The sequence below is a fragment of the Hemibagrus wyckioides genome, linkage group LG04 (assembly GCF_019097595.1).
Source record: "Hemibagrus wyckioides isolate EC202008001 linkage group LG04, SWU_Hwy_1.0, whole genome shotgun sequence".
Lineage (NCBI taxonomy): Eukaryota > Metazoa > Chordata > Actinopteri > Siluriformes > Bagridae > Hemibagrus > Hemibagrus wyckioides.
This window is the reverse complement of record NC_080713.1, coordinates 25,793,699-25,815,433: the sequence shown is the minus strand read 5'-3', so window position 1 is coordinate 25,815,433 and position 21,735 is coordinate 25,793,699. Positions and strand designations below refer to the sequence as shown.

The 21,735-nt window shown below is 46.5% G+C and overlaps 1 protein-coding gene across 2 annotated transcripts in view; it reads left to right on the top strand.

Moving 5' to 3' along the window:
• LOC131351627 (transcription initiation factor TFIID subunit 4-like) overlaps positions 1–21,735 on the top strand; it is a 110,792-nt gene that overhangs the window by 38,241 nt on the left and 50,816 nt on the right. For both annotated transcript variants that reach the window (XM_058387098.1, XM_058387099.1), the window contains one exon: positions 1,440–1,496. In XM_058387098.1, the coding sequence (XP_058243081.1) occupies positions 1,440–1,496 (57 nt within the window). The remainder of the gene's footprint in view (positions 1–1,439; positions 1,497–21,735) is intronic.

Sequence of the window (21,735 nt, the reverse complement as noted above, 5' to 3'; positions counted from 1 at the left end):
ATAAACACAAGAGAGAGCGAGACGAGGGACCTCAATAGAGATCGAGTGCAATTAGAGGAATTCACACAGTTCACCTTCTTTTAACTGGGATCAGACTCATACCAGCAGTGGACCAATTAAAGAAAAACATATGCACAAGACTTTAAATAATGTGAATGGTGAAGGGGGTTAGGATGTTCAAGAAAACCACAACAGCCTAGTAGGTATATTCTGGTCTTTAAAAAAATTTTTTAAAGAAAATGGGGGAATGTGAGCTGAGAAAAAATTCAGATCTTTTACTTTAATGGAAAAAATCTGAAAAAATAAAATTATGTTTAATTTTATTTATTTATTTATTTTTTTTTGTTAAAAAAAAAGAATTGGCCGATTTTAATAATAAATAATAATAATAATAAATTTAATAATATTGTATTTAATTTCTAAAATAAACAATTAAATACTATTAAATAAATTGTTTTATATATTTTAATTTTTTTAAAAATATTTCCTCTCAACTCAGATTTTAGGCTAAGTCTGTGACTTTTTAAAGCAGCGTTAATGTATTCTAAAGACTCTTGTACGTCGCTCTGGATAAGAGCGTCTGCCAAATGTCAGAAATGTGAATGTAAAACACACCCTGAAGTATGAATTCGTCTGTCAGAGTAATTAACATTAAGCACAATGTGTATAACTCTAATCTCATTAAAAGTGTGTTGGTTAATAAACAGAATATTGTTGGAGTTGGCAGATTGTTGGGTTATAAAAGGAATAAATCTTGCTGTTATAGGAAACGAATCCGAACTGTGACGCCATCAACTGATATTTTTACTATTTCATTCCTCTTACACTAGAACAGTCTCTGTTTCAGTCGTTACTATAGAAATAATCATGAATCTATTAGAACGAGCAGATTGTTATAAAACGTCGTTTGACCAATCAGAGCTGAGAATCGAACAGAGAATTCTGCCTGTTTTAGTGAGTTATTTATATAATGCTTTGGGTTAGGAAGTGTGTTTTGTCTGAAACAGTGTGATTGTGAAACTGTGTGTGTGTGTTATGTCTGGGAGAGAACGACTTCAGAGACGGTATGGACACGAGTGTAAACAAAAAACAGAGCTGAAATGAGCCACAGACGAGGTGTCAAGGACAGTGTGTGTGTGTGTGTGTGTGTGTGTGTGTGGCAATCAGGGTTATGTGCTGCTGATTTCTTAATATCATCTTTTGATTAGAATCAGCCCTCCATTGTGTGGTTATGGGCATAATCAGAGCGGGTTGGAGGGCAACGCCGGTGGTACAGGCGCGCACACACACACACACACTGTCCTTGACACCTCGTCTGTGGCCCATTTCAGCTCTATTTTAGTGCACACCTCTATAGAGGAACGACTCTCTACCACAGCTGTTAACCTTTCTCTCTCTCTCTCTCTCTCTCTCTCTCTCTCTCTCTCTCTCTCTCTCAGAGTCGCTCGAGGCAGGAGGACCCAGAGCAGGCTCGTTTGAAGCAGAAGGCAAAAGAGGTGAGAGCACTGCTGATCATTACCCCTGACATTTCAAGGCTTCGCTAGATTAATTTTTCATGCAGCGCTACATATGTAATGCCATTTAAAGTCTGACTCTTTAGAAAAAGTTGGAAGTATTATTTCCGCTGATTGATGTTCAGGGATTGGTCTATTTCTTTCTCTTTCCCCTTCTCTCTCTCTCTCTCTCTCTTTCTATCTGTCTCTCTCTCTTCTCACTGTGCTGAGCTTATTAATTGCAGAATTTTTTTTTTTTTTGAAAGAGTTAAATCAGGTCGTTGTTTCAAGGTGCACTTCGAGACTTTTTCTACACACCGGTTTGATGATCCCATTTACACCACAAAGAGGCTCTGGTATCTTTCACGCTGCCGATTATATGTGCAATATATGTTCACAGCAGAAATGCTGACTTGCAGGTTTTTCTGTTTTTTCCTATTGTTATTTTTTTTAATATATGGCCAATTAAAAAGTTGTGCTGCTCCCAGTGGATCTGCTCATAGTGTACTCTGGACCAAAAAGCCTACTTATTTTCTACTTAAATAACACACACACACACACACACATTGGTATATCTACCTCGTTATTTATAATTTGTCACGTTGTTTTTGAAGACATGGAAGTGGTGTATCAGTGCATATTAAACTGGGGTGATTGCTGATATTGTGATCATCATGAATAAACAGGCATTGTTTACATCACATAGCTCAAGTGGTTAAGGCTCTGGGTGGTTGACCGGAAGATTTGATCAGATTCAACTTTATTGTCATTGTGCAGACTACATGTTCAGAGCCAGTGAAATGCAGTTCGGGGTTCAAGCCCCAGCACCACCAAGCTGCCACCATTGAGTAACAATTGAGCAAGGGCCTTGACCCACTCTGCTCCAGGGGTGCTGCATCATGGCTGACCCTGTGCCTTGCCCAAACCCTCCTAGGATAGGATATGCAAAGAAAGAATTTCACTGAGCAGTAATGTATATGTGACATATAAAGACAACTTAACTTAAATTAACTAATCAGCAGTATTTAACAGTTCTTAGGCTGGATTTCTGAATCTCTGGCATCCCTCATTTTCTTCTCTTACAACCTTCAGTTCCTGCTATTTTTTGTTTCCTATGAATCTCACTTTCATTGCAGCTCAGATTAAAGGGATCTGTTTCTTTTTCAGTGCAGATGAGGCACAGTTCATTAGTGCTGTTCCCTCTGCTGTGCTTTTGACATAACCATGCAGCAATTTTTATTATCGCACAAACTGAAAGTCAATAACATGCGAATCGAAAGGAATCCATGATGCAGCGAAGGCGGTGTAAACTGTATAAACTGTGGTTCAAATAAAAATCACACATCACTCATTTACGGTTACTTTCAGAGAAGTTAAATGTAGGAAAAGTTCAAAATGAAAAACAATGGTTCACCCAGAGCCGTTAACCAGGACCATAATGGCATATTCTGGAGGTTTTTAAAGAAGTTGTTCACTTTGAGAACAAAAATCTACAAATAATTGACTCACCCCCTTTGCCATCCAAGATGTTCATGTCTTTCTTTCTTCAGTCGTAAAGAAGTGATGTTTTTTAAGGAAAACATTTCAGGATGTTTCTCCATATAGTGGACTTGAATGGTGCCCACGAGTCTGAACTTCCACAGTGCAGTTTAAATGCAGCTTCAGAGGGCTCTAAACCTCGATCCCAGCCCAGGAAGAAGAGTCGTATCTAGACAAATGATCGGTCATTGTCTTTAGAAATATAAAATTTTTTATACTTTTTAACCACAAAAGCTCGTCTAGCACTAGCACTGGGATGCGCGTCCGCAATGCTACGTAATCACGTTGGAAGGTCATGTGTGATGTAGATGGAGCTACAGACCCGATGTTTACTAGTGTGGAGAAGGAGGAGTGCTCCAAAGTTGTTGTGTGTGGAATGACACAAAGTTATATCTGCCTTTTTGTTAGTCTTCCTTGGTCCTTGCATGCTCGCTTTGTAAACACTGGGTCTGTAGTTTCACATACGTCATGTGTGACCTTTTGACATGATTACGTAGTACGTAGTGTCGCGCATCCCAGAGCTAGTGATAGACAAGCTTTTGTGGTTAAAAAGTATACAATTTTTTAGCATTTCTAAGAAAATGACCGATGGATTGGCTAGATAAGAGCTTCTTCCTGGGCTGGGATCGAGGTTTAGAGCTCTTTGAAGCTGCATTTAAACTGAATTTTGGAAGTTCAGACTCACGGGCACCAATGAAGTCCACTATTTGGAGAAACATCCTGAAATGTTTTCCTCAAAAAACATAATTTCTTTACAACTGAAGAAAGACATGAACATCTTGGATGACAAGGGGCTGGGTAAATTATTTGTAAATTTTTGTTCTGGAAGTGAACTTCTCCTTGAGTGAACCCTCATCACTGTATAACTGGACGAAGAAACCGGCAGGATCGGTCAGAATTAATAATATATGCGAATCAGTGAAAAGTATTTTAGTTCTATTGTATTTGAGTAGATCAGGAGTTTCAGAGTCATGATAAAGTCACATGGTTTAGGTCACATGACTCTTCCTGGAAAGTATCCACATTAGGTGCAATCTGAGTCATGTCAGAAATATCGTATTTACAATTTGAACACCTGTACAAAGTCGTAATTACGAGTGGGAAGGTTTGGAAGTTATTGTCGGAATGTGACGTCTGTAGTTAACGGTAAATTTGCTGAAGTTGAATGTTTACTTGTCTCTGAAGCAGATTTCAGTTAATGCGAGAGCACTGTGATGTAATGAGTAATAGTAAAGTTTAGAGTGGCTTTACAAACAGATTCTAAACCTAATAAAGCCAAAGAGACCTGATACACACATTCTTTCTCCTTTATTTTCTAGATGGAGAGTAAAAAATTCTTACTGTATTCTTTTTGAAACACTTCCATCTTGCCTCGACGAAAGGGACTTGAATGCACCCAATGTTGTAATTACGACTTCCCAACTCGTAAATTCCCACTTCCCAGAAGGACTTGAACACATATTGTGCACTACACAGCACAGAGCAAACATTATTTTATTGCGTCAGATTTGTGTGAGTTCTGTTACACCCTCGGGTCACGGCACCACCAGGTGTAGCTTCATTGCTGGTGGATGGTGATATGTGGGAAAAACCTCGCCTGCATTCCGTTCACACTGGTACTATCTGAGTGATCTGTCCAGCGAGCCTGACCCACATGCTCTCAGCCCACTTCCCAGCGAGCTCCAGCAATTTTTTTCCCCTAACTCGACCCAACTGCAGGAAGTGAACCGAACTTGCCGTGTGTTTTGGGTTCTTTTTTTTTTTAGAAGGGAGACGCTAAACAGAGATGCCTCGAACCGATCCACAATCTGGAGGTCTAAATAAAATGAAGCAGTAAAGGCTTGATGCTGTGTGATCTGATCCACATGCACTTCCCCCCTTTTTCAGTGTACACACACACACACACACACACACACACACCCCTCATCCTATTCAGACACACACATGTACAGTACTCGTCCTACACACACACACAAAACACTTACATCTTCTGCATGTGGCTCAATTAACAACACACACACAGACATGCATGTACAATACTCATCCTATACACACACACACACACACTTTTACACTCCTCATCCTACACACATGCACAGAAACATGTACACTACTTTTCCAATACACACACACACACGTATACTTCTCATCCTGTACACACGCACACATGTATACTACCTGTCCTATACACACACACATACACACACACACACACACACACTCCTCATCCTATATACACACACACGCGCACACACACACACACACATGTACACTACTCATCCTGTACACACACACACACTTTTACTCTCCTCATCCTATACACATGCACAGACTCGTGTACACTACTTGTCCTATACACACACACACACACACACACAGACCATGTGCACACACATCTTGTCCCCACAATTAGCTACACTCACATCTTCTGCATGTGGCTCAATTAACTAACACACACACACACACACACATCTTCCACTGCTGCAGACGACTCGCACTGATTTGAGTGTGAATTTTAAAAAGGTCTTGCTGAAATTGCGTTTTTATTTAATGTTCTCAGCAAGCAGGAGCTGCCTCTTCTGCGTTCTTTCTCTCTCGGAGTGTAATGGTGCTCGTTTCTCGTTATGCTCTCTCTGGTTTTCATCACCTGATTGGCTGCAGGGGACAGAGCCGCTGTTTGTGTCGCGTCAGAGCCTGTTGTCGCCCTCTTTGCACATCTGCCCAAATTTTCAACTGGATTAATGAGCACACCGGCCGCTTGCCTCACTCGTAGAGGAAGGGTGTATTGGGGGAGGAAAGGAGAGTGTTCAGAGAGACACGGAGTAAGGCCATGAGCTTTAGTACTCAGTGGCAGAAGTAAGGCATAGTAACAGCGACGGCGGGACTCGAAGGTCTCTGGAGACTCGTTTACAAACAACTAGAAACAAGAAAACCCAAAAAACAAGGACCTGGCTCTCCAGGTAACCCTTAGACCCTTATAGCCATGCTTAGCTGCAACTAAACTGAAGGAACTGAGTGAAGGGGGCGGAGCTTCAGTTTGATTGACACTGTCATATTACTAAATGAGGCAAAAGTTGAAGGTTGATGAATGTAAAGGTGCTGCGTAGTAAAAATGGGGCTCTAAAGTATTAGATGGAAGGTTCTGGATATACAGTTCAAATAGGACGTGTGTGTGTGTGTTTGTGTGTGTGCACATATATGTGTGTCTGTTGTTTGTAACAGACCTTGTGATATGAGGGCTGATCTCATTCCCATTTGTCTCTTTCTGCCCTTCAACAACATTCAATTCTTCTTACTGTGTCTCCCAACCAATAACACACACAGTTCATGCTGTATGGTGTGTGTGTGTGTGTGTGTGTGTGTGTGAGGGAGAGACAGCCCCTTTCCTCTATCTATGGTTAGGCCCAACGGTCAGAGGGACTATTTTTAAAACGCCCACAGTGAAAATCAATGGCCGGCAACGAGGCAGGGTGTGTGTATGTGTGTGTGTGTGTGTGTGCACATTCAGAGGCCCCCCATCCTGATCACGACATTCTCTTATCAGATAGAGAGAGAGAGAGAGGTGTGAGGGGTTGAGGGATGGTTGGGAGCGTCTGTGGGGCTGGTCAGTGGTGGGGTGAAGGGTGAGGGAGAAAGAACGAGTGACAGAGTAGAGAAAAAAGAGAGATGGCGAGTGAGGGATGGTCAGAACGAGAGCCACAGTATGCCCGGACAGATATATCATCGTGTCAGGATGCGCAGACTCTCTCAGGCCACAGATTCATCATGAGTGGCCCGGTCTGGAGGCTACGGGACGAGAGGGGAGGAGAGTCGCCTCCGTCCTGAACACCTGGGTCACGGGCTGCCTTTTTAACCCAGCACACACATACACACACACACACACCTCCAGGTACAGAGCTGAGGCCAGAGTATATTCGAACATTTCACAGTGCAGAGGAGCATCAGAGGAACACTAGCAAATCCAGCAGAGCACATGTGTGTGTGTGTGTGTGTGTGTCTGAGAGTTTCCTGAGCGTGTGTTAGTGACAGCTACAGAGTTCACTAATAGACTTTAGCCTCCAGAGTATCAGCATGTCATTGTGAAACAGGAAGGAAGTGGGACGAGATCTAGGCCTCGGTTTGGACTAATGCACGTCTCATAGAAGCCTTTTCCAGATCTGTCATCGTGCTGCTTTCTGATTGGACGGCCTTTATTACCTCAGCCTAACGCTGCATCCGACATTCCTCGGAAGTGGGAAATTGGAGCTCGGATTATTGACTTGATTTTTGACCTATGTGTGTGCTACAAAGTAGGGAAAACACAGAATTTTTCAAGTTACAAGCTATAGCCTTTAATCAAATGCAGCTTTTGAGGAGCTTCCTCTCAAACTCTCTCAGACTCTAAACATTTAAACGTTCTTGTGATGTAAAAAGTAAAACACTTCATGACCTTCTGTAACAGGAAAATAATCAGTGATGGCCTGTTGTGATAGGGTCTGAGTTGAATGAGAGTTAATGTTATCTTCCCTGCTAACTACTTTTCTTATTTATTAGGTTGTGGCTCAGCAAATTAGTTCCTGTGATCCTGTTATTTCCTCTCCAGCATCTCCAGCTTGTCACGTTAAAGAGAAACGACAAAACACAAATCCTTCTGTCCTGTAGAGAGTCTCGGAAAAGTTACTGCCGTTTTCCTGGGCATCCATCATGCAAGTCCCTGTTGCTATAGAAACGAAAACATATATATTACAGCAGGCGTGGAGCCGCTGTAAGAGAAAATGAATCAACACCTCCTGACCAATCAGATGCGAGCGTTCAATCAGAAGCGCCGTGGTCTAAAATGTACGATTTGTGTGGACTTTCTGCGAGCTAAAACAGGGCAGTGGATGTTGTGTGATTAGATTCTGTTAGACCTCACAGGGATCTGAATCTAACTTAACACCGCTGATGAGTTAACTGATATCTAACTCTCTCGTTCTCTCTCTCTCTCTGGCTTTGTGTCTCTCTCTCCCCCGCAGGGCATCTCCATGTCCTTGTAGCGATGCTCCACTTTTTCGCTCTGAGTGCTTCCACACTCAAAGTGTCCACTGGGAATCTCTCGACTTTTTGTTAGAATAATTTTCCTTAAATATTTTTCCACCTCGGGCGATCCGAGTTTCTCTTCCTCTCTCTTTTTTTTTTTTGCCTCGTTTGCTCGGCAGAATTGCATGAAATGTCTTGAACCACAATTCCTTGTATTTTTTTGTACACCCTGGTATGCTTCCAATTAGATAATGATGCAGATGCACACACACACACACACACACACACACACACACAGAGCCTGGCTGGATATGGTAACTGATCACAAATTGCCAGAAGAGTTAGAATTTAGGAGAAATGCGAATCATCTCTCTGCCTTTATGGCGATGGTGCCAAGGATCTTATAAGGCTATTTTTAAATGCTTCTATTTCAATTGCCGAAGCGCTGCTAGTGTTTTTAACTGTGGTTTTTTAGGCAGTGCTCAGAATACTCGGAAATCTCCTAACCTTTTTGTTTGGACCAGTGATCAACAACTGCCCCATTTTACAGTTTCCTAATTAAAGGAATAAACTGAGTTGGTTGTGTATATATATATATATATATATATATGCTTTTGTGGCAGCTGCCCCAGATGTGAATGTGTGTGCATGGTGCCCAGTGAAGGACTAGGGTTCATCTCACACCCAGTGTTTGCAGGATAGGATACGGATCCACCACATCCATGACTGAGTAAGAGAGGGCATGAGTGGGTGAGAGAGTGAGAGATGGAGGGAGTAAGGGAGTGAGTGTGTGAATGAGTGTCTGAGTAAGTGAGGGAGAGGGGGAGGGAGTGATGGAAGGTGGAATGGAAGAGAGGACATGAGAAAGTAAGGGAGTGGGTGGGTGAGTGAGAGAATGAGTGAATGGATAAGTGAGTGCATGTGTGGTTGAGTGAGTAACTGAGGAAGGGACAGAGGCTAGGGAGTGAGTGAAGGAGTGAATGAGTGAGGGAGGGTATGAGAGTGTGAGGGAGGGAGTGAATGAGTGAATGAATAGGGAGTGAAAGAGTTGTGGGAGAAGCAAGAGAGTGATAGAGTGAGAAGAGAGAGAGGGCGTGAACGAGTAAGGTAGTGAATAAGTGAGGGAGGGTGGAAGAGTGTGAGGGAGGGTATGAGAGTTTGAGAGAGTGAGGGAAGGGGAGAGAGTGAGGGAGTGAATAAGCGAGAGAGTGAGGGAGTGAGGGATTGAGTGAATAAGTGAGAGTGAGGGAGTGAATAAGTGAGAGTGAGGGAGTGAATAAGTGAGAGTGAGGGAGGGAGTGAGTGAGGGAGTGAATAAGTGAGAGTGAGGGAGTGAATAAGTGAGAGTGAGGGAGTGAATAAGTGAGAGTGAGGGAGTGAGTGAGGGAGTGAATAAGTGAGAGTGAGGGAGTGAATAAGTGAGAGTGAGGGAGTGAATAAGTGAGAGGGAGGGAGTGAGTGAGTGAGGGAGTGAATAAGTGAGAGTGAGGGAGGGAGTGAGTGAGGGAGTGAATTAGTGAGAGTGAGGGAGTGAATAAGTGAGAGTGAGGGAGTGAGGGAGAGGGAGGGAGGGAGTGAGTGAGTGAATAAGTGAGAGTGAGGGAGAGGGAGGGAGTGAGGGAGTGAATAAGTGAGAGTGAGGGAGTGAGGGAGAGGGAGGGAGGGAGGGAGTGAGTGAGGGAGTGAATAAGTGAGAGTGAGGGAGAGGGAGGGAGGGAGTGAGGGAGTGGATAAGTGAGAGGGAGCGAGGGAGGGAGGGAGGGAATAAGTGAGAGTGAGGGAGAGGGAGGGAGTGAGTGAGGGAGTGAATAAGTGAGAGGGAGGGAGAGGGAGGGAGGGAGTGAGTGAGGGAGTGAATAAGTGAGAGTGAGGGGGAGGGAGTGAGTGAGGGAGTGAATAAGTGAGAGTGAGGGAGAGGGAGGGAGGGAGTGAGTGAGTGAATAAGTGAGAGTGAGGGAGTGAGGGAGAGGGAGGGAGTGAGTGAGTGAATAAGTGAGAGTGAGGGAGAGGGAGGGAGGGAGGGAGTGAGTGAATAAGTGAGAGTGAGGGAGGGAGTGAGTGAGTGAGTGAATAAGTGAGAGGGAGGGAGGGAGTGAGTGAGTGAATAAGTGAGAGGGAGTGAGGGAGAGGGAGGGAGGGAGTGAGTGAGTGAATAAGTGAGAGGGAGTGAGGGAGAGGGAGGGAGTGAGTGAGTGAATAAGTGAGAGTGAGGGAGGGAGGGAGTGAGTGAGTGAATAAGTGAGAGTGAGGGAGTGAGGGAGAGGGAGGGAGGGAGTGAGTGAGGGAGTGAATAAGTGAGAGGGAGGGAGTGAATAAGTGAGAGGGAGGGAGGGAGGGAATAAGTGAGAGTGAGGGAGAGGGAGTGAGGGAGAGGGAGGGAGGGAGTGAGGGAGAGGGAGGGAGGGAGGGAGGGAGAGGGAGGGAGGGAGTGAGGGAGAGGGAGGGAGGGAGTGAGTGAGGGAGTGAATAAGTGAGAGGGAGGGAGGGAGGGAGGGAATAAGTGAGAGTGAGGGAGAGGGAGGGAGGGAGTGAATAAGTGAGAGGGAGGGAGTGAGTGAGTGAGGGAGTGAATAAGTGAGAGTGAGGGAGAGGGAGGGAGTGAGTGAGTGAATAAGTGAGAGTGAGTGAGGGAGTGAGTGAGTGAGGGAGTGAATAAGTGAGAGTGAGGGAGTGAGGGAGAGGGAGGGAGTGAGTGAATAAGTGAGAGTGAGGGAGTGAGGGAGAGGGAGGGAGTGAGTGAGTGAATAAGTGAGAGTGAGGGAGAGGGAGGGAGGGAGTGAGTGAGTGAATAAGTGAGAGTGAGGGAGAGGGAGGGAGGGAGGGAGTGAGTGAATAAGTGAGAGTGAGGGAGAGGGAGGGAGTGAGTGAGTGAATAAGTGAGAGTGAGGGAGAGGGAGGGAGGGAGGGAGTGAGTGAATAAGTGAGAGTGAGGGAGTGAGGGAGAGGGAGGGAGGGAGGGAGTGAGTGAATAAGTGAGAGTGAGGGAGAGGGAGGGAGTGAGTGAGTGAGTGAATAAGTGAGAGTGAGGGAGGGAGGGAGGGAGGGAGTGAGTGAATAAGTGAGAGTGAGGGAGTGAGTGAGTGAGTGAATAAGTGAGAGTGAGGGAGGGAGGGAGGGAGTGAGTGAGTGAATAAGTGAGAGTGAGGGAGTGAGGGAGGGAGGGAGTGAGTGAGTGAATAAGTGAGAGTGAGGGAGAGGGAGGGAGTGAGTGAGTGAATAAGTGAGAGTGAGGGAGAGGGAGGGAGTGAGTGAGTGAGTGAATAAGTGAGAGTGAGGGAGGGAGGGAGTGAGTGAGTGAATAAGTGAGAGTGAGGGAGTGAGGGAGAGGGAGGGAGTGAGTGAGTGAATAAGTGAGAGTGAGGGAGTGAGGGAGAGGGAGGGAGTGAGTGGGTGAATAAGTGGGAGTGAGGGAGAGGGAGGGAGTGAGTGAGTGAATAAGTGAGAGTGAGGGAGTGAGGGAGAGGGAGGGAGTGAGTGGGTGAATAAGTGGGAGTGAGGGAGGGAGGGAGTGAGTGAGTGAATAAGTGAGAGTGAGGGAGTGAGGGAGAGGGAGTGAGTGAGTGGGTGAATAAGTGAGAGTGAGGGAGGGAGGGAGTGAGTGAATAAGTGAGAGTGAGGGAGGGAGGGAGTGAGTGAGTGAATAAGTGAGAGTGAGGGAGTGAGGGAGGGAGGGAGTGAGTGAATAAGTGAGAGTGAGGGAGTGAGGGAGAGGGAGGGAGTGAGTGAGTGAGTGAGTGAGTGAATAAGTGAGAGTGAGGGAGGGAGGGAGTGAGTGAGTGAATAAGTGAGAGTGAGGGAGTGAGGGAGAGGGAGGGAGTGAGTGAGTGAGTGAATAAGTGAGAGTGAGGGAGTGAGGGAGGGAGGGAGTGAGTGAGTGAATAAGTGAGAGTGAGGGAGTGAGGGAGAGGGAGGGAGTGAGTGAGTGAGTGAGTGAATAAGTGAGAGTGAGGGAGTGAGGGAGAGGGAGGGAGTGAGTGAGTGAATAAGTGAGAGTGAGGGAGTGAGGGAGGGAGTGAGTGAGTGAATAAGTGAGAGTGAGGGAGTGAGGGAGAGGGAGGGAGTGAGTGAGTGAGTGAGTGGAGTGAATAAGTGAGAGTGAGGGAGAGGGGAGGGAGTGAGTGGAGTGAATAAGTGAGTGAGTGAGGTGAGTGAATAAGTGAGAGTGAGGGAGTGAGGTGAGTGAGTGAGTGAATAAGTGAGAGTGAGGAGAGAGGGAGAGGGAGGGAGTGAGTGAGTGAGAGTGAGAGTGAGGAGTGAGGGAGGGAGGGAGTGAGTGAGTGAATAAGTGAGTGAGTGAGGGAGGGAGGAGTGAGTGAGTGAATAGAGTGAGAGTGAGGGAGGAGGGAGGGAGTGAGTGAGTGTGAATAAGTGAGAGTGAGGAGTGAGGGAGGGGAGGGAGGGAGTGAATAAGTGAGAGTGAGGGAGTGAGGGAGAGGGAGGGAGTGAGTGAGTGAATAAGTGAGAGTGAGGGAGTGAGGGAGAGGGAGGGAGTGAGTGAGTGAATAAGTGAGAGTGAGGGAGTGAGGGAGAGGGAGGGAGTGAGTGAGTGAATAAGTGAGAGTGAGGGAGGGAGTGAGTGAGTGAATAAGTGAGAGTGAGGGAGTGAGGGAGAGGGAGGGAGTGAGTGAGTGAATAAGTGAGAGTGAGAGTGAGGGAGGGAGGGAGTGAGTGAGTGAATAAGTGAGAGTGAGGGAGGGAGGGAGTGAGTGAGTGAATAAGTGAGAGTGAGGGAGTGAGGGAGGGAGTGAGTGAGTGAATAAGTGAGAGTGAGGGAGTGAGGGAGAGGGAGGGAGTGAGTGAGTGAGTGAGTGAATAAGTGAGAGTGAGGGAGAGGGAGGGAGTGAGTGAGTGAATAAGTGAGAGTGAGGGAGTGAGTGAATAAGTGAGAGTGAGGGAGAGAGGGAGTGAGTGAGTGAGTGAATAAGTGAGAGTGAGGGAGTGAGGGAGGGAGTGAGTGAGTGAATAAGTGAGAGTGAGTGAGGGAGGGAGTGAGTGAGTGAGTGAATAAGTGAGAGTGAGTGAGGGAGGGAGGGAGTGAGTGAGTGAATAAGTGAGAGTGAGGGAGGGAGGGAGGGAGTGAGTGAATAAGTGAGAGTGAGGGAGGGAGGGAGTGAGTGAGTGAATAAGTGAGAGTGAGGGAGGGAGGGAGTGAGTGAGTGAATAAGTGAGAGTGAGGGAGGGAGGGAGTGGGTGAGGGAATAAGTAAGAGTGAGGGAGTGAGGGGGAGGGAGGGAGTGAGTGAGTGAATAAGTGAGAGTGAGGGAGGGAGGGAGAGGAGAGTGAGGGTGAGTGAGTGAGGGAGGGAGGGAGGGTGAGTGAGTGAGGAGAGTGAGTGAGAGGGAGGGAGTGAGTGAGTGAATAAGTGAGAGTGAGGGAGTGAGGGAGAGGGAGGGAGTGAGTGAGTGAATAAGTGAGAGTGAGGGAGGGAGGGAGTGAGTGAATAAGTGAGAGTGAGGGAGGGAGGGAGTGAGTGAGTGAATAAGTGAGAGTGAGGGAGTGAGGGAGAGGGAGGGAGTGAGTGAGTGAATAAGTGAGAGTGAGGGAGTGAGGGAGGGAGGGAGTGAGTGAGTGAATAAGTGAGAGTGAGGGAGTGAGGGAGAGGGAGGGAGTGAGTGAGTGAATAAGTGAGAGTGAGGGAGTGAGGGAGGGAGGGAGTGAGTGAGTGAATAAGTGAGAGTGAGGGAGTGAGGGAGAGGGAGGGAGTGAGTGAGTGAATAAGTGAGAGTGAGGGAGTGAGGGAGAGGGAGGGAGTGAGTGAGTGAATAAGTGAGAGTGAGGGAGTGAGGGAGGGAGTGAGTGTATGCTTGTTTTCAGAGTTATTAATTGAACTGTCAGGTCAGCTATCACCTGTAAGAACACAATGATCATTACAGTTTTAATAGAAGTTTATAGGAGCTGCTGGTGATTTCCACTGTGACAGAATTGAGATATGACACGGAGCAGGACATTGAGGAGCACCACAATGAGGAGCAGGACATTGAGGAGCACCACAATGAGGAGCAGGACATTGAGGAGCACCACAATGAGGAGCAGGACATTGAGGAGCACCACAATGAGGAGCAGGACAGTGAGGAGCACCACAATGAGGAGCAGGACAGTGAGGAGCACCACAATGAGGAGCAGGACAGTGAGGAGCACCACAATGAGGAGCACCACAATGAGGAGCAGGACATTGAGGAGCACCACAATGAGGAGCAGGACATTGAGGAGCACCACAATGAGGAGCAGGACAGTGAGGAGCACCACAATGAGGAGCAGGACAGTGAGGAGCACCACAGTGAGGAGCACCACAGTGAGGAGCAGGACATTGAGGAGCACCACAATGAGGAGCAGGACAGTGAGGAGCACCACAATGAGGAGCAGGACAGTGAGGAGCACCACAATGAGGAGCACCACAATGAGGAGCAGGACATTGAGGAGCACCACAATGAGGAGCAGGACATTGAGGAGCACCACAATGAGGAGCAGGACAGTGAGGAGCACCACAATGAGGAGCAGGACAGTGAGGAGCACCACAATGAGGAGCACCACAATGAGGAGCAGGACATTGAGGAGCACCACAATGAGGAGCACCACAATGAGGAGCAGGACATTGAGGAGCACCACAATGAGGAGCAGGACAGTGAGGAGCACCACAATGAGGAGCAGGACAGTGAGGAGCACCACAGTGAGGAGCACCACAGTGAGGAGCAGGACATTGAGGAGCACCACAATGAGGAGCAGGACAGTGAGGAGCACCACAGTGAGGAGCAGGACAGTGAGGAGCACCACAATGAGGAGCAGGACAGTGAGGAGCACCACAGTGAGGAGCAGGACAGTGAGGAGCACCACAATGAGGAGCAGGACAGTGAGGAGCACCACAATGAGGAGCAGGACAGTGAGGAGCACCACAGTGAGGAGCAGGACAGTGAGGAGCACCACAGTGAGGAGCAGGACAGTGAGGAGCACCACAGTGAGGAGCAGGACAGTGAGGAGCACCACAGTGAGGAGCAGGACAGTGAGGAGCACCACAGTGAGGAGCAGGACAGTGAGGAGCACCACAATGAGGAGCAGGACATTGAGGAGCACCACAATGAGGAGCAGGACAGTGAGGAGCACCACAATGAGGAGCAGGACATTGAGGAGCACCACAATGAGGAGCACCACAGTGAGGAGCAGGACAGTGAGGAGCACCACAGTGAGGAGCACCACAGTGAGGAGCAGGACATTGAGGAGCACCACAATGAGGAGCACCACAGTGAGGAGCACCACAGTGAGGAGCAGGACATTGAGGAGCAGGACAGTGAGGAGCAGGACATTGAGGAGCAGGACAGTGAGGAGCAGGACATTGAGGAGCAGGACATTGAGGAGCAGGACATTGAGGAGCAGGACAGTGAGGAGCAGGACAGTGAGGAGCAGGACAGTGAGGAGCAGGACAGGTCTAACACTCACCACTAACATCTCTCTCCTCTACTGTGGTTTTTCCAGCACAAAGGCAGAGACACTTCAGTTAATCCGCTGTGTTTTGAGGTTGAGGGAAAAATTGTCTAAATTTCATTTTTGGCTGAACTATTCCTTTAATATAAACACCATATTGGTCCCTGGGATTTGTGGTGTGGCCACATTGCTGTTCATAGTTTCTTTCTGATTTATCCCGGAGTCATGAACGAGGGAGAGAAAGAAAGATAGAAAAAAAAAAAACAAATAAAAGGTACTGATTTTTTTTTTAAAGTACCTTTGCACAATGTGTGTTTTCGAATAATACAAAGCACCATAATGAAAGGGAAGAAGAAGAAAAAAGGAGATTTGTGCCTGCAAGCAAGATGGCGAAGAATCTCTCCAATGCAAGACCTGCGTCCGTACGTGTGTGTGTGTGTGTGTGTGTGTGTGTGTGTGTGTGTGTGTGTGTGTGAAAGATCCAGTAAGAGCACTTTCCCTTTGTGTGCAGCAGTAGCAGCACTCACTGGGACATTGGCATCAAGGGAGTAGGGTGCAAAGAGTTTCGCTCATGGCAGAGAGAGAGAGAGAGAGAGAGAGAGAGAGATGGTGGAGGAAATACCGGACACATTTCAATTACACTCCTTAGAAAAGTCTATCACGAGAGCATAAATGAGAATCAGTCTCCGTTCAGTCCTGACCTCCTCCACCTGGCTTTTAACTCCGGTCCATGACACCATTCACGGCGTCTCTGAGGGAGTCTCATCTGCCAGGAGAGAGAGAGAGAGAGAGAGAGAGAGAGAGAGAGAGAGAGAGAGAGAGAGAGAGAGAGAGAGAGAGAGAGAGAGAGAGAGAGAGAGAGAGAGAGAGAGAGAGAGAGAGAGAGAGGGAGGGAGGGAGGGAGCGAGACAGAGAGAGAAGGAGCGAGAGAGAGAGAGAGAGAGATGGGGGAGCGAGAGAGAGAGAAAGAGAGAGAGAGATGGGGGAGCAAGAGAGAGAGAGGGAGAGAGAGAGATAGAGATGGGGGAGCGAGAGAGAGAGAGGGAACAAGAGAGAGACAGAGAGAGGGAGCGAGAGAAAGATAGACAGAGACAGTGTGAGAGAGAGAAAGAGGGAGCAAGAGAGAGAGAGGGGAGCGAGAGAGAAAGACAGAAAGAGAGAGAGGAAGAGAGACAGACATAGAGAGAGAGAGGAACATGCACCGTGAAAGAAAGAAAGAAAGAAAGAATGAAAGAAAGAGAGGCTTTTGTGAGGCGTCTTCGAGTGTGCCAGCTCTGCCCGCATGTTTCCATTAGATTGTCATGTCGGCTAATTAGAGAGCGGCAGTATGATTCACCTTGTTAATTAGAGGGACTTGCACATCACCGGCCTCGGGCTGCAGAGAAATAGAGGACGAGGGAGAAAGAGAGAGAGAGAGGGAGAGAGATAGATAGAGAAAGAGGCCTGTCTTCCTCGCCTGCAGTCTCTTCCCTCTCTCTCAGAAGATTCTCCTCTCATCTACCTTTCCCTCCTCGTTTCTGATTTGAAAATGAATAAATCATCGCCGGCGTTCTCACACCGTGCGAGTTTCACCTCTTTTCATTTTTTTTGCTGCGGATGTAAATGAGGCCTGATCAATAGCGGGTTGGGGTTCACGTATAGAGGACAGAAAGAACGAGGGAACAGAGACTGCTGAACCGGGTGGAACAAAAGCAAAAGGATGGAAATTTTCTCCTTAGATAAGCAATTTTTTTTGTAACGATCGCCTGGCTTGAATATGCTTATGAGACACCTCCCTAACCTCTGTTTCCTCAAGAGCTAACACTAGAGCCAGGTCTTTGCTGCTGCTGCGTTCATCGTTTAGATAATTCACGGAACAGGTTCGCGTAGCTTTAGTGTGTGTGTGTGTGTGTGTGTTTGTGTGTGTGTGTGTGTGTGTGTGTGTGTGTTTTAATTCAACCTTATAATACTTATATGAGTGTTGGAAGGGTCTTTGCTCAGAGAATTGTATATAGACTGCATGTTTTTTCCTCATGATATCAAGATTTCTCACAAATCATCCATTTTAAAGCTGTTTTTAAATGTACACAATAATCTAACAGTTCTCTGAAAGCTGTGTCTGAGTGTTGTGACTCCTGTGTGGTGTTTTTACTACAGTTTTGATTTCTGTTTTATTTTTTGTTTCTCGTCAGTGGTTTCTTGCCTGATTGTGTAAATAAACCTATCCTGTGTTTATTGTTTATTTCTATTTATTCTCTAAAAAACCTTTGGCATTTAAATCAGCTAATTACTGCAAGAAATCAATGATAAATATATTTTATATAAAATATATAAATTTAATATAATGTTGATAATGGATGATGGGGATTTACAAACCACTGTGAAAAAATTGAAAATGTAGTGACAGATACAAAAGCCACACCCACTTCAATGACAAAAACAGAGGCCACACCTCCTTCACAGACAAAAAACAAAGGACATGCCTCCTTTACAGACAGACACAGAGACCACACCTCCTTCACAGACAGTCATAAAGGCCACACCCCTTTTACTAACAGAAGCAGAGGCCAAGCCTCCTTTACAGATAGATTTAAAGGTCACGCCCCCTTCAATGACAAAAACAGAGGCCATACCTCCTACACTGATAGAAGCATAGGTCAGGCCTTCTTCACAGACAGACACAAAGGCCACATCTCCTTCAATGACAACAGTGGATGTGCCTCATTCACTGTCAGACACAAAGGCCACGCCTCCTTAAATGACAAAAACAGAGGCCACACCTCCTTCACAGACAGGCAGAAATGTCACGCCCCCTTCAATGACAAAAAGAGAGGATGTGCCTCATTCACTGACAGATGAAGAGGATGTGCCTCATTCACTGACAGACAGAGAATGTGCCTCATTTACTGACAGAGGATGTGCCTCATTCACTAACTAGACACAAAGGATGTGCCTCATTCACTGACAGACAAAGGATGTGCCTCATTCACTAACTAGACACAAAGGATGTGCCTCATTCACTGACAGACATAGAGGATGTGCCTCATTCACTAACTAGACACAGAGGATGTGCCTCATTCACTGACAGACACAGAGGATGTGCCTCATTCACTGACAGACACAGAGGATGTGCCTCATTCACTGACAGACACAGAGGATGTGCCTCATTCACTGACAGACATAGAGGATGTGCCTCATTCACTAACTAGACACAGAGGATGTGCCTCATTCACTGACAGACACAGAGGATGTGCCTCATTCCCTAACTAGACACAGAGGATGTGCTTCATTCACTAACTAGACACAGAGGATGTGCCTCATTCACTAACTAGACACAAAGGATGTGCCTCATTCACTAACTAGACCCAGAGGATGTGCCTCATTCACTAACTAGACACAAAGGATGTGCCTCATTCACTAACTAGACACAGAGGATGTGCCTCATTCACTAACTAGACACAGAGGATGTGCCTCATTCACTGACAGACACAGAGGATGTGCCTCATTCACTGACAGACATAGAGGATGTGCCTCATTCACTAACTAGACACAGAGGATGTGCCTCATTCACTGACAGACATAGAGGATGTGCCTCATTCACTAACTAGACACAGAGGATGTGCCTCATTCACTGACAGACATAGAGGATGTGCCTCATTCACTGACAGACACAGAGGATGTGCCTCATTCACTGACCGACACAGAGGATGTGCCTCATTCACTAACTAGACACAGAGGATGTGCCTCATTCACTAACTAGACACAGAGGATGTGCCTCATTCACTAACTAGACCCAGAGGATGTGCCTCATTCACTAACAGACACAGAGGATGTGCCTCATTCACTGACAGACACAGAGGATGTGCCTCATTCACTGACAGACAGAGGATGTGCCTCATTCACTAACTAGACCCAGAGGATGTGCCTCATTCACTAACAGACACAGAGGATGTGCCTCATTCACTGACAGACACAGAGGATGTGCCTCATTCACTAACTAGACACAGAGGATGTGCCTCATTCACTAACTAGACACAGAGGATGTGCCTCATTCACTGACAGACAGAGGATGTACCTCATTCACTAACTAGACACAGAGGATGTGCCTCATTCACTAACTAGACACAGAGGATGTGCCTCATTCACTAACAGACACAGAGGATGTGCCTCATTCACTGACAGACACAGAGGATGTGCCTCATTCACTAACTAGACACAGAGGATGTGCCTCATTCACTAACTAGACACAGAGGATGTGCCTCATTCACTGACAGACAGAGGATGTGCCTCATTCACTAACTAGACACAGAGGATGTGCCTCATTCACTAACTAGTCACAGAGGATGTGCCTCATTCACTAACTAGACACAGAGGATGTGCCTCATTCACTGACGGACACAGAGGATGTGCCTCATTCACTGACAGACAGAGGATGTGCCTCATTCACTAACTAGACACAGAGGATGTGCCTCATTCACTAACAGACACAGAGGATGTGCCTCATTCACTGACAGACACAGAGGATGTGCCTCATTCACTGACAGACACAGAGGATGTGCCTCATTCACTGACAGACACAGAGGATGTGCCTCATTCACTAACTAGACCCAGAGGATGTGCCTCATTCACTAACAGACAGAGGATGTGCCTCATTCAATAACTAGACCCAGAGGATGTGCCTCATTCACTAACAGACACAGAGGATGTGCCTCATTCACTGACAGACACAGAGGATGTGCCTCATTCACTGACAGACACAGAGGATGTGCCTCATTCACTAACAGACAGAGGATGTGCCTCATTCACTAACTAGACCCAGAGGATGTGCCTCATTCACTAACAGACACAGAGGATGTGCCTCATTCACTGACAGACACAGAGGATGTGCCTCATTCACTGACAGACACAGAGGATGTGCCTCATTCACTGACAGACACAGAGGATGTGCCTCATTCACTGACAGATACAGAGGATGTGCCTCATTCACTAACAGACACAGAGGATGTGCCTCATTCACTGACAGATACAGAGGATGTGCCTCATTCACTAACTAGACACAGAGGATGTGCCTCATTCATGGACAGATACAGAGGATGTGCCTCATTCACTGACCGACACAGAGGATGTGCCTATTTCACAGACAGACACAGAGGCCACACCTTTTTAACTGCCAGACACAGAGGCCACGCCTCCTTTATTGACAGACACAGAGGCACAAAATAAAGCAATGACCTTTTCTTCCAGTTCTGAAGCCCAATTAAGTCAAATATATCTAATAAAAGAAACGTGTGGAGTCTGAGACGAGGTCACTCTGTCCAGTTACACTCCTGCAGTGGAACTGTAGTGAAAAGATCAGAAAAGATCTCTCCTGAAATCTCACGTAATCAATTATTTAATACATCACCATGTTTAAATTGCCATATATGCACCATGATTAACAATGCGCCGAATGATAATCACTGCCCCTGCACTCTATTTCACCATTTTTTTTTTTTTTTTGCCCCCCATACAGACAGCAGCATAAGTCTCACTGCGGACAAATCCGAACATCCTTCCGACAGAAAGCGATCCCGGGAATTCTGCTCTCTAGATTATTACATATAAAAAACATGAAGTGTCACTTCTAGTAAGAAATAATTTAAGCCTAATGTAGTCTTTGAATCATGATATCATTGATGTAATTATTGCGGTATGAAAGTTTAATATCGCCGCACGACTTGTACGAGCGGGCTTTTCTGCCGAAATGGAGACGTTAAGGAGATATCTGAGAGGAGTTTTTCCTTCGCGAGCATTTCATCGATAAATACACTGGAGTGAGAGGATCACAGGAGCTTTAATTAAATTTAAGGAGCAGTCAGTATACTTGTGTAACCTCTTAGTAAATGGAGCTACACCGATCAGGCACAACATTATGACCATCTGCCTAATAATGTGTTGGTCCCCCTTTTGCTGCCAAAACAGCCCTGACTGTGTATTCTGACACCTTTCTATCAGAACCAGCATTAACTTCTTCAGCAGTTTGAGCAACAGTAGCTCGTCTGTTGGATCGGATCACACGGGCCAGCCTTCTCTCCCCATGTGCATCAGTGAGCCTTGGCCGCCCATGACCTTGTCACCGGTTCACCACTGTTCCTTCCTTGAAGCACTTTTGATAGATACTGACCACTGCACACCGGGAACACCCCACAAGAGCTGCAGTTTTGGAGATGCTCTGATCCAGTCGTCTAGCCATCACAATTTGACCCTTCGTCAAACTCGCTCAAATCCTTACACTTGTCCAGTTTTCCTGCTTCTAACACATCAACCACTA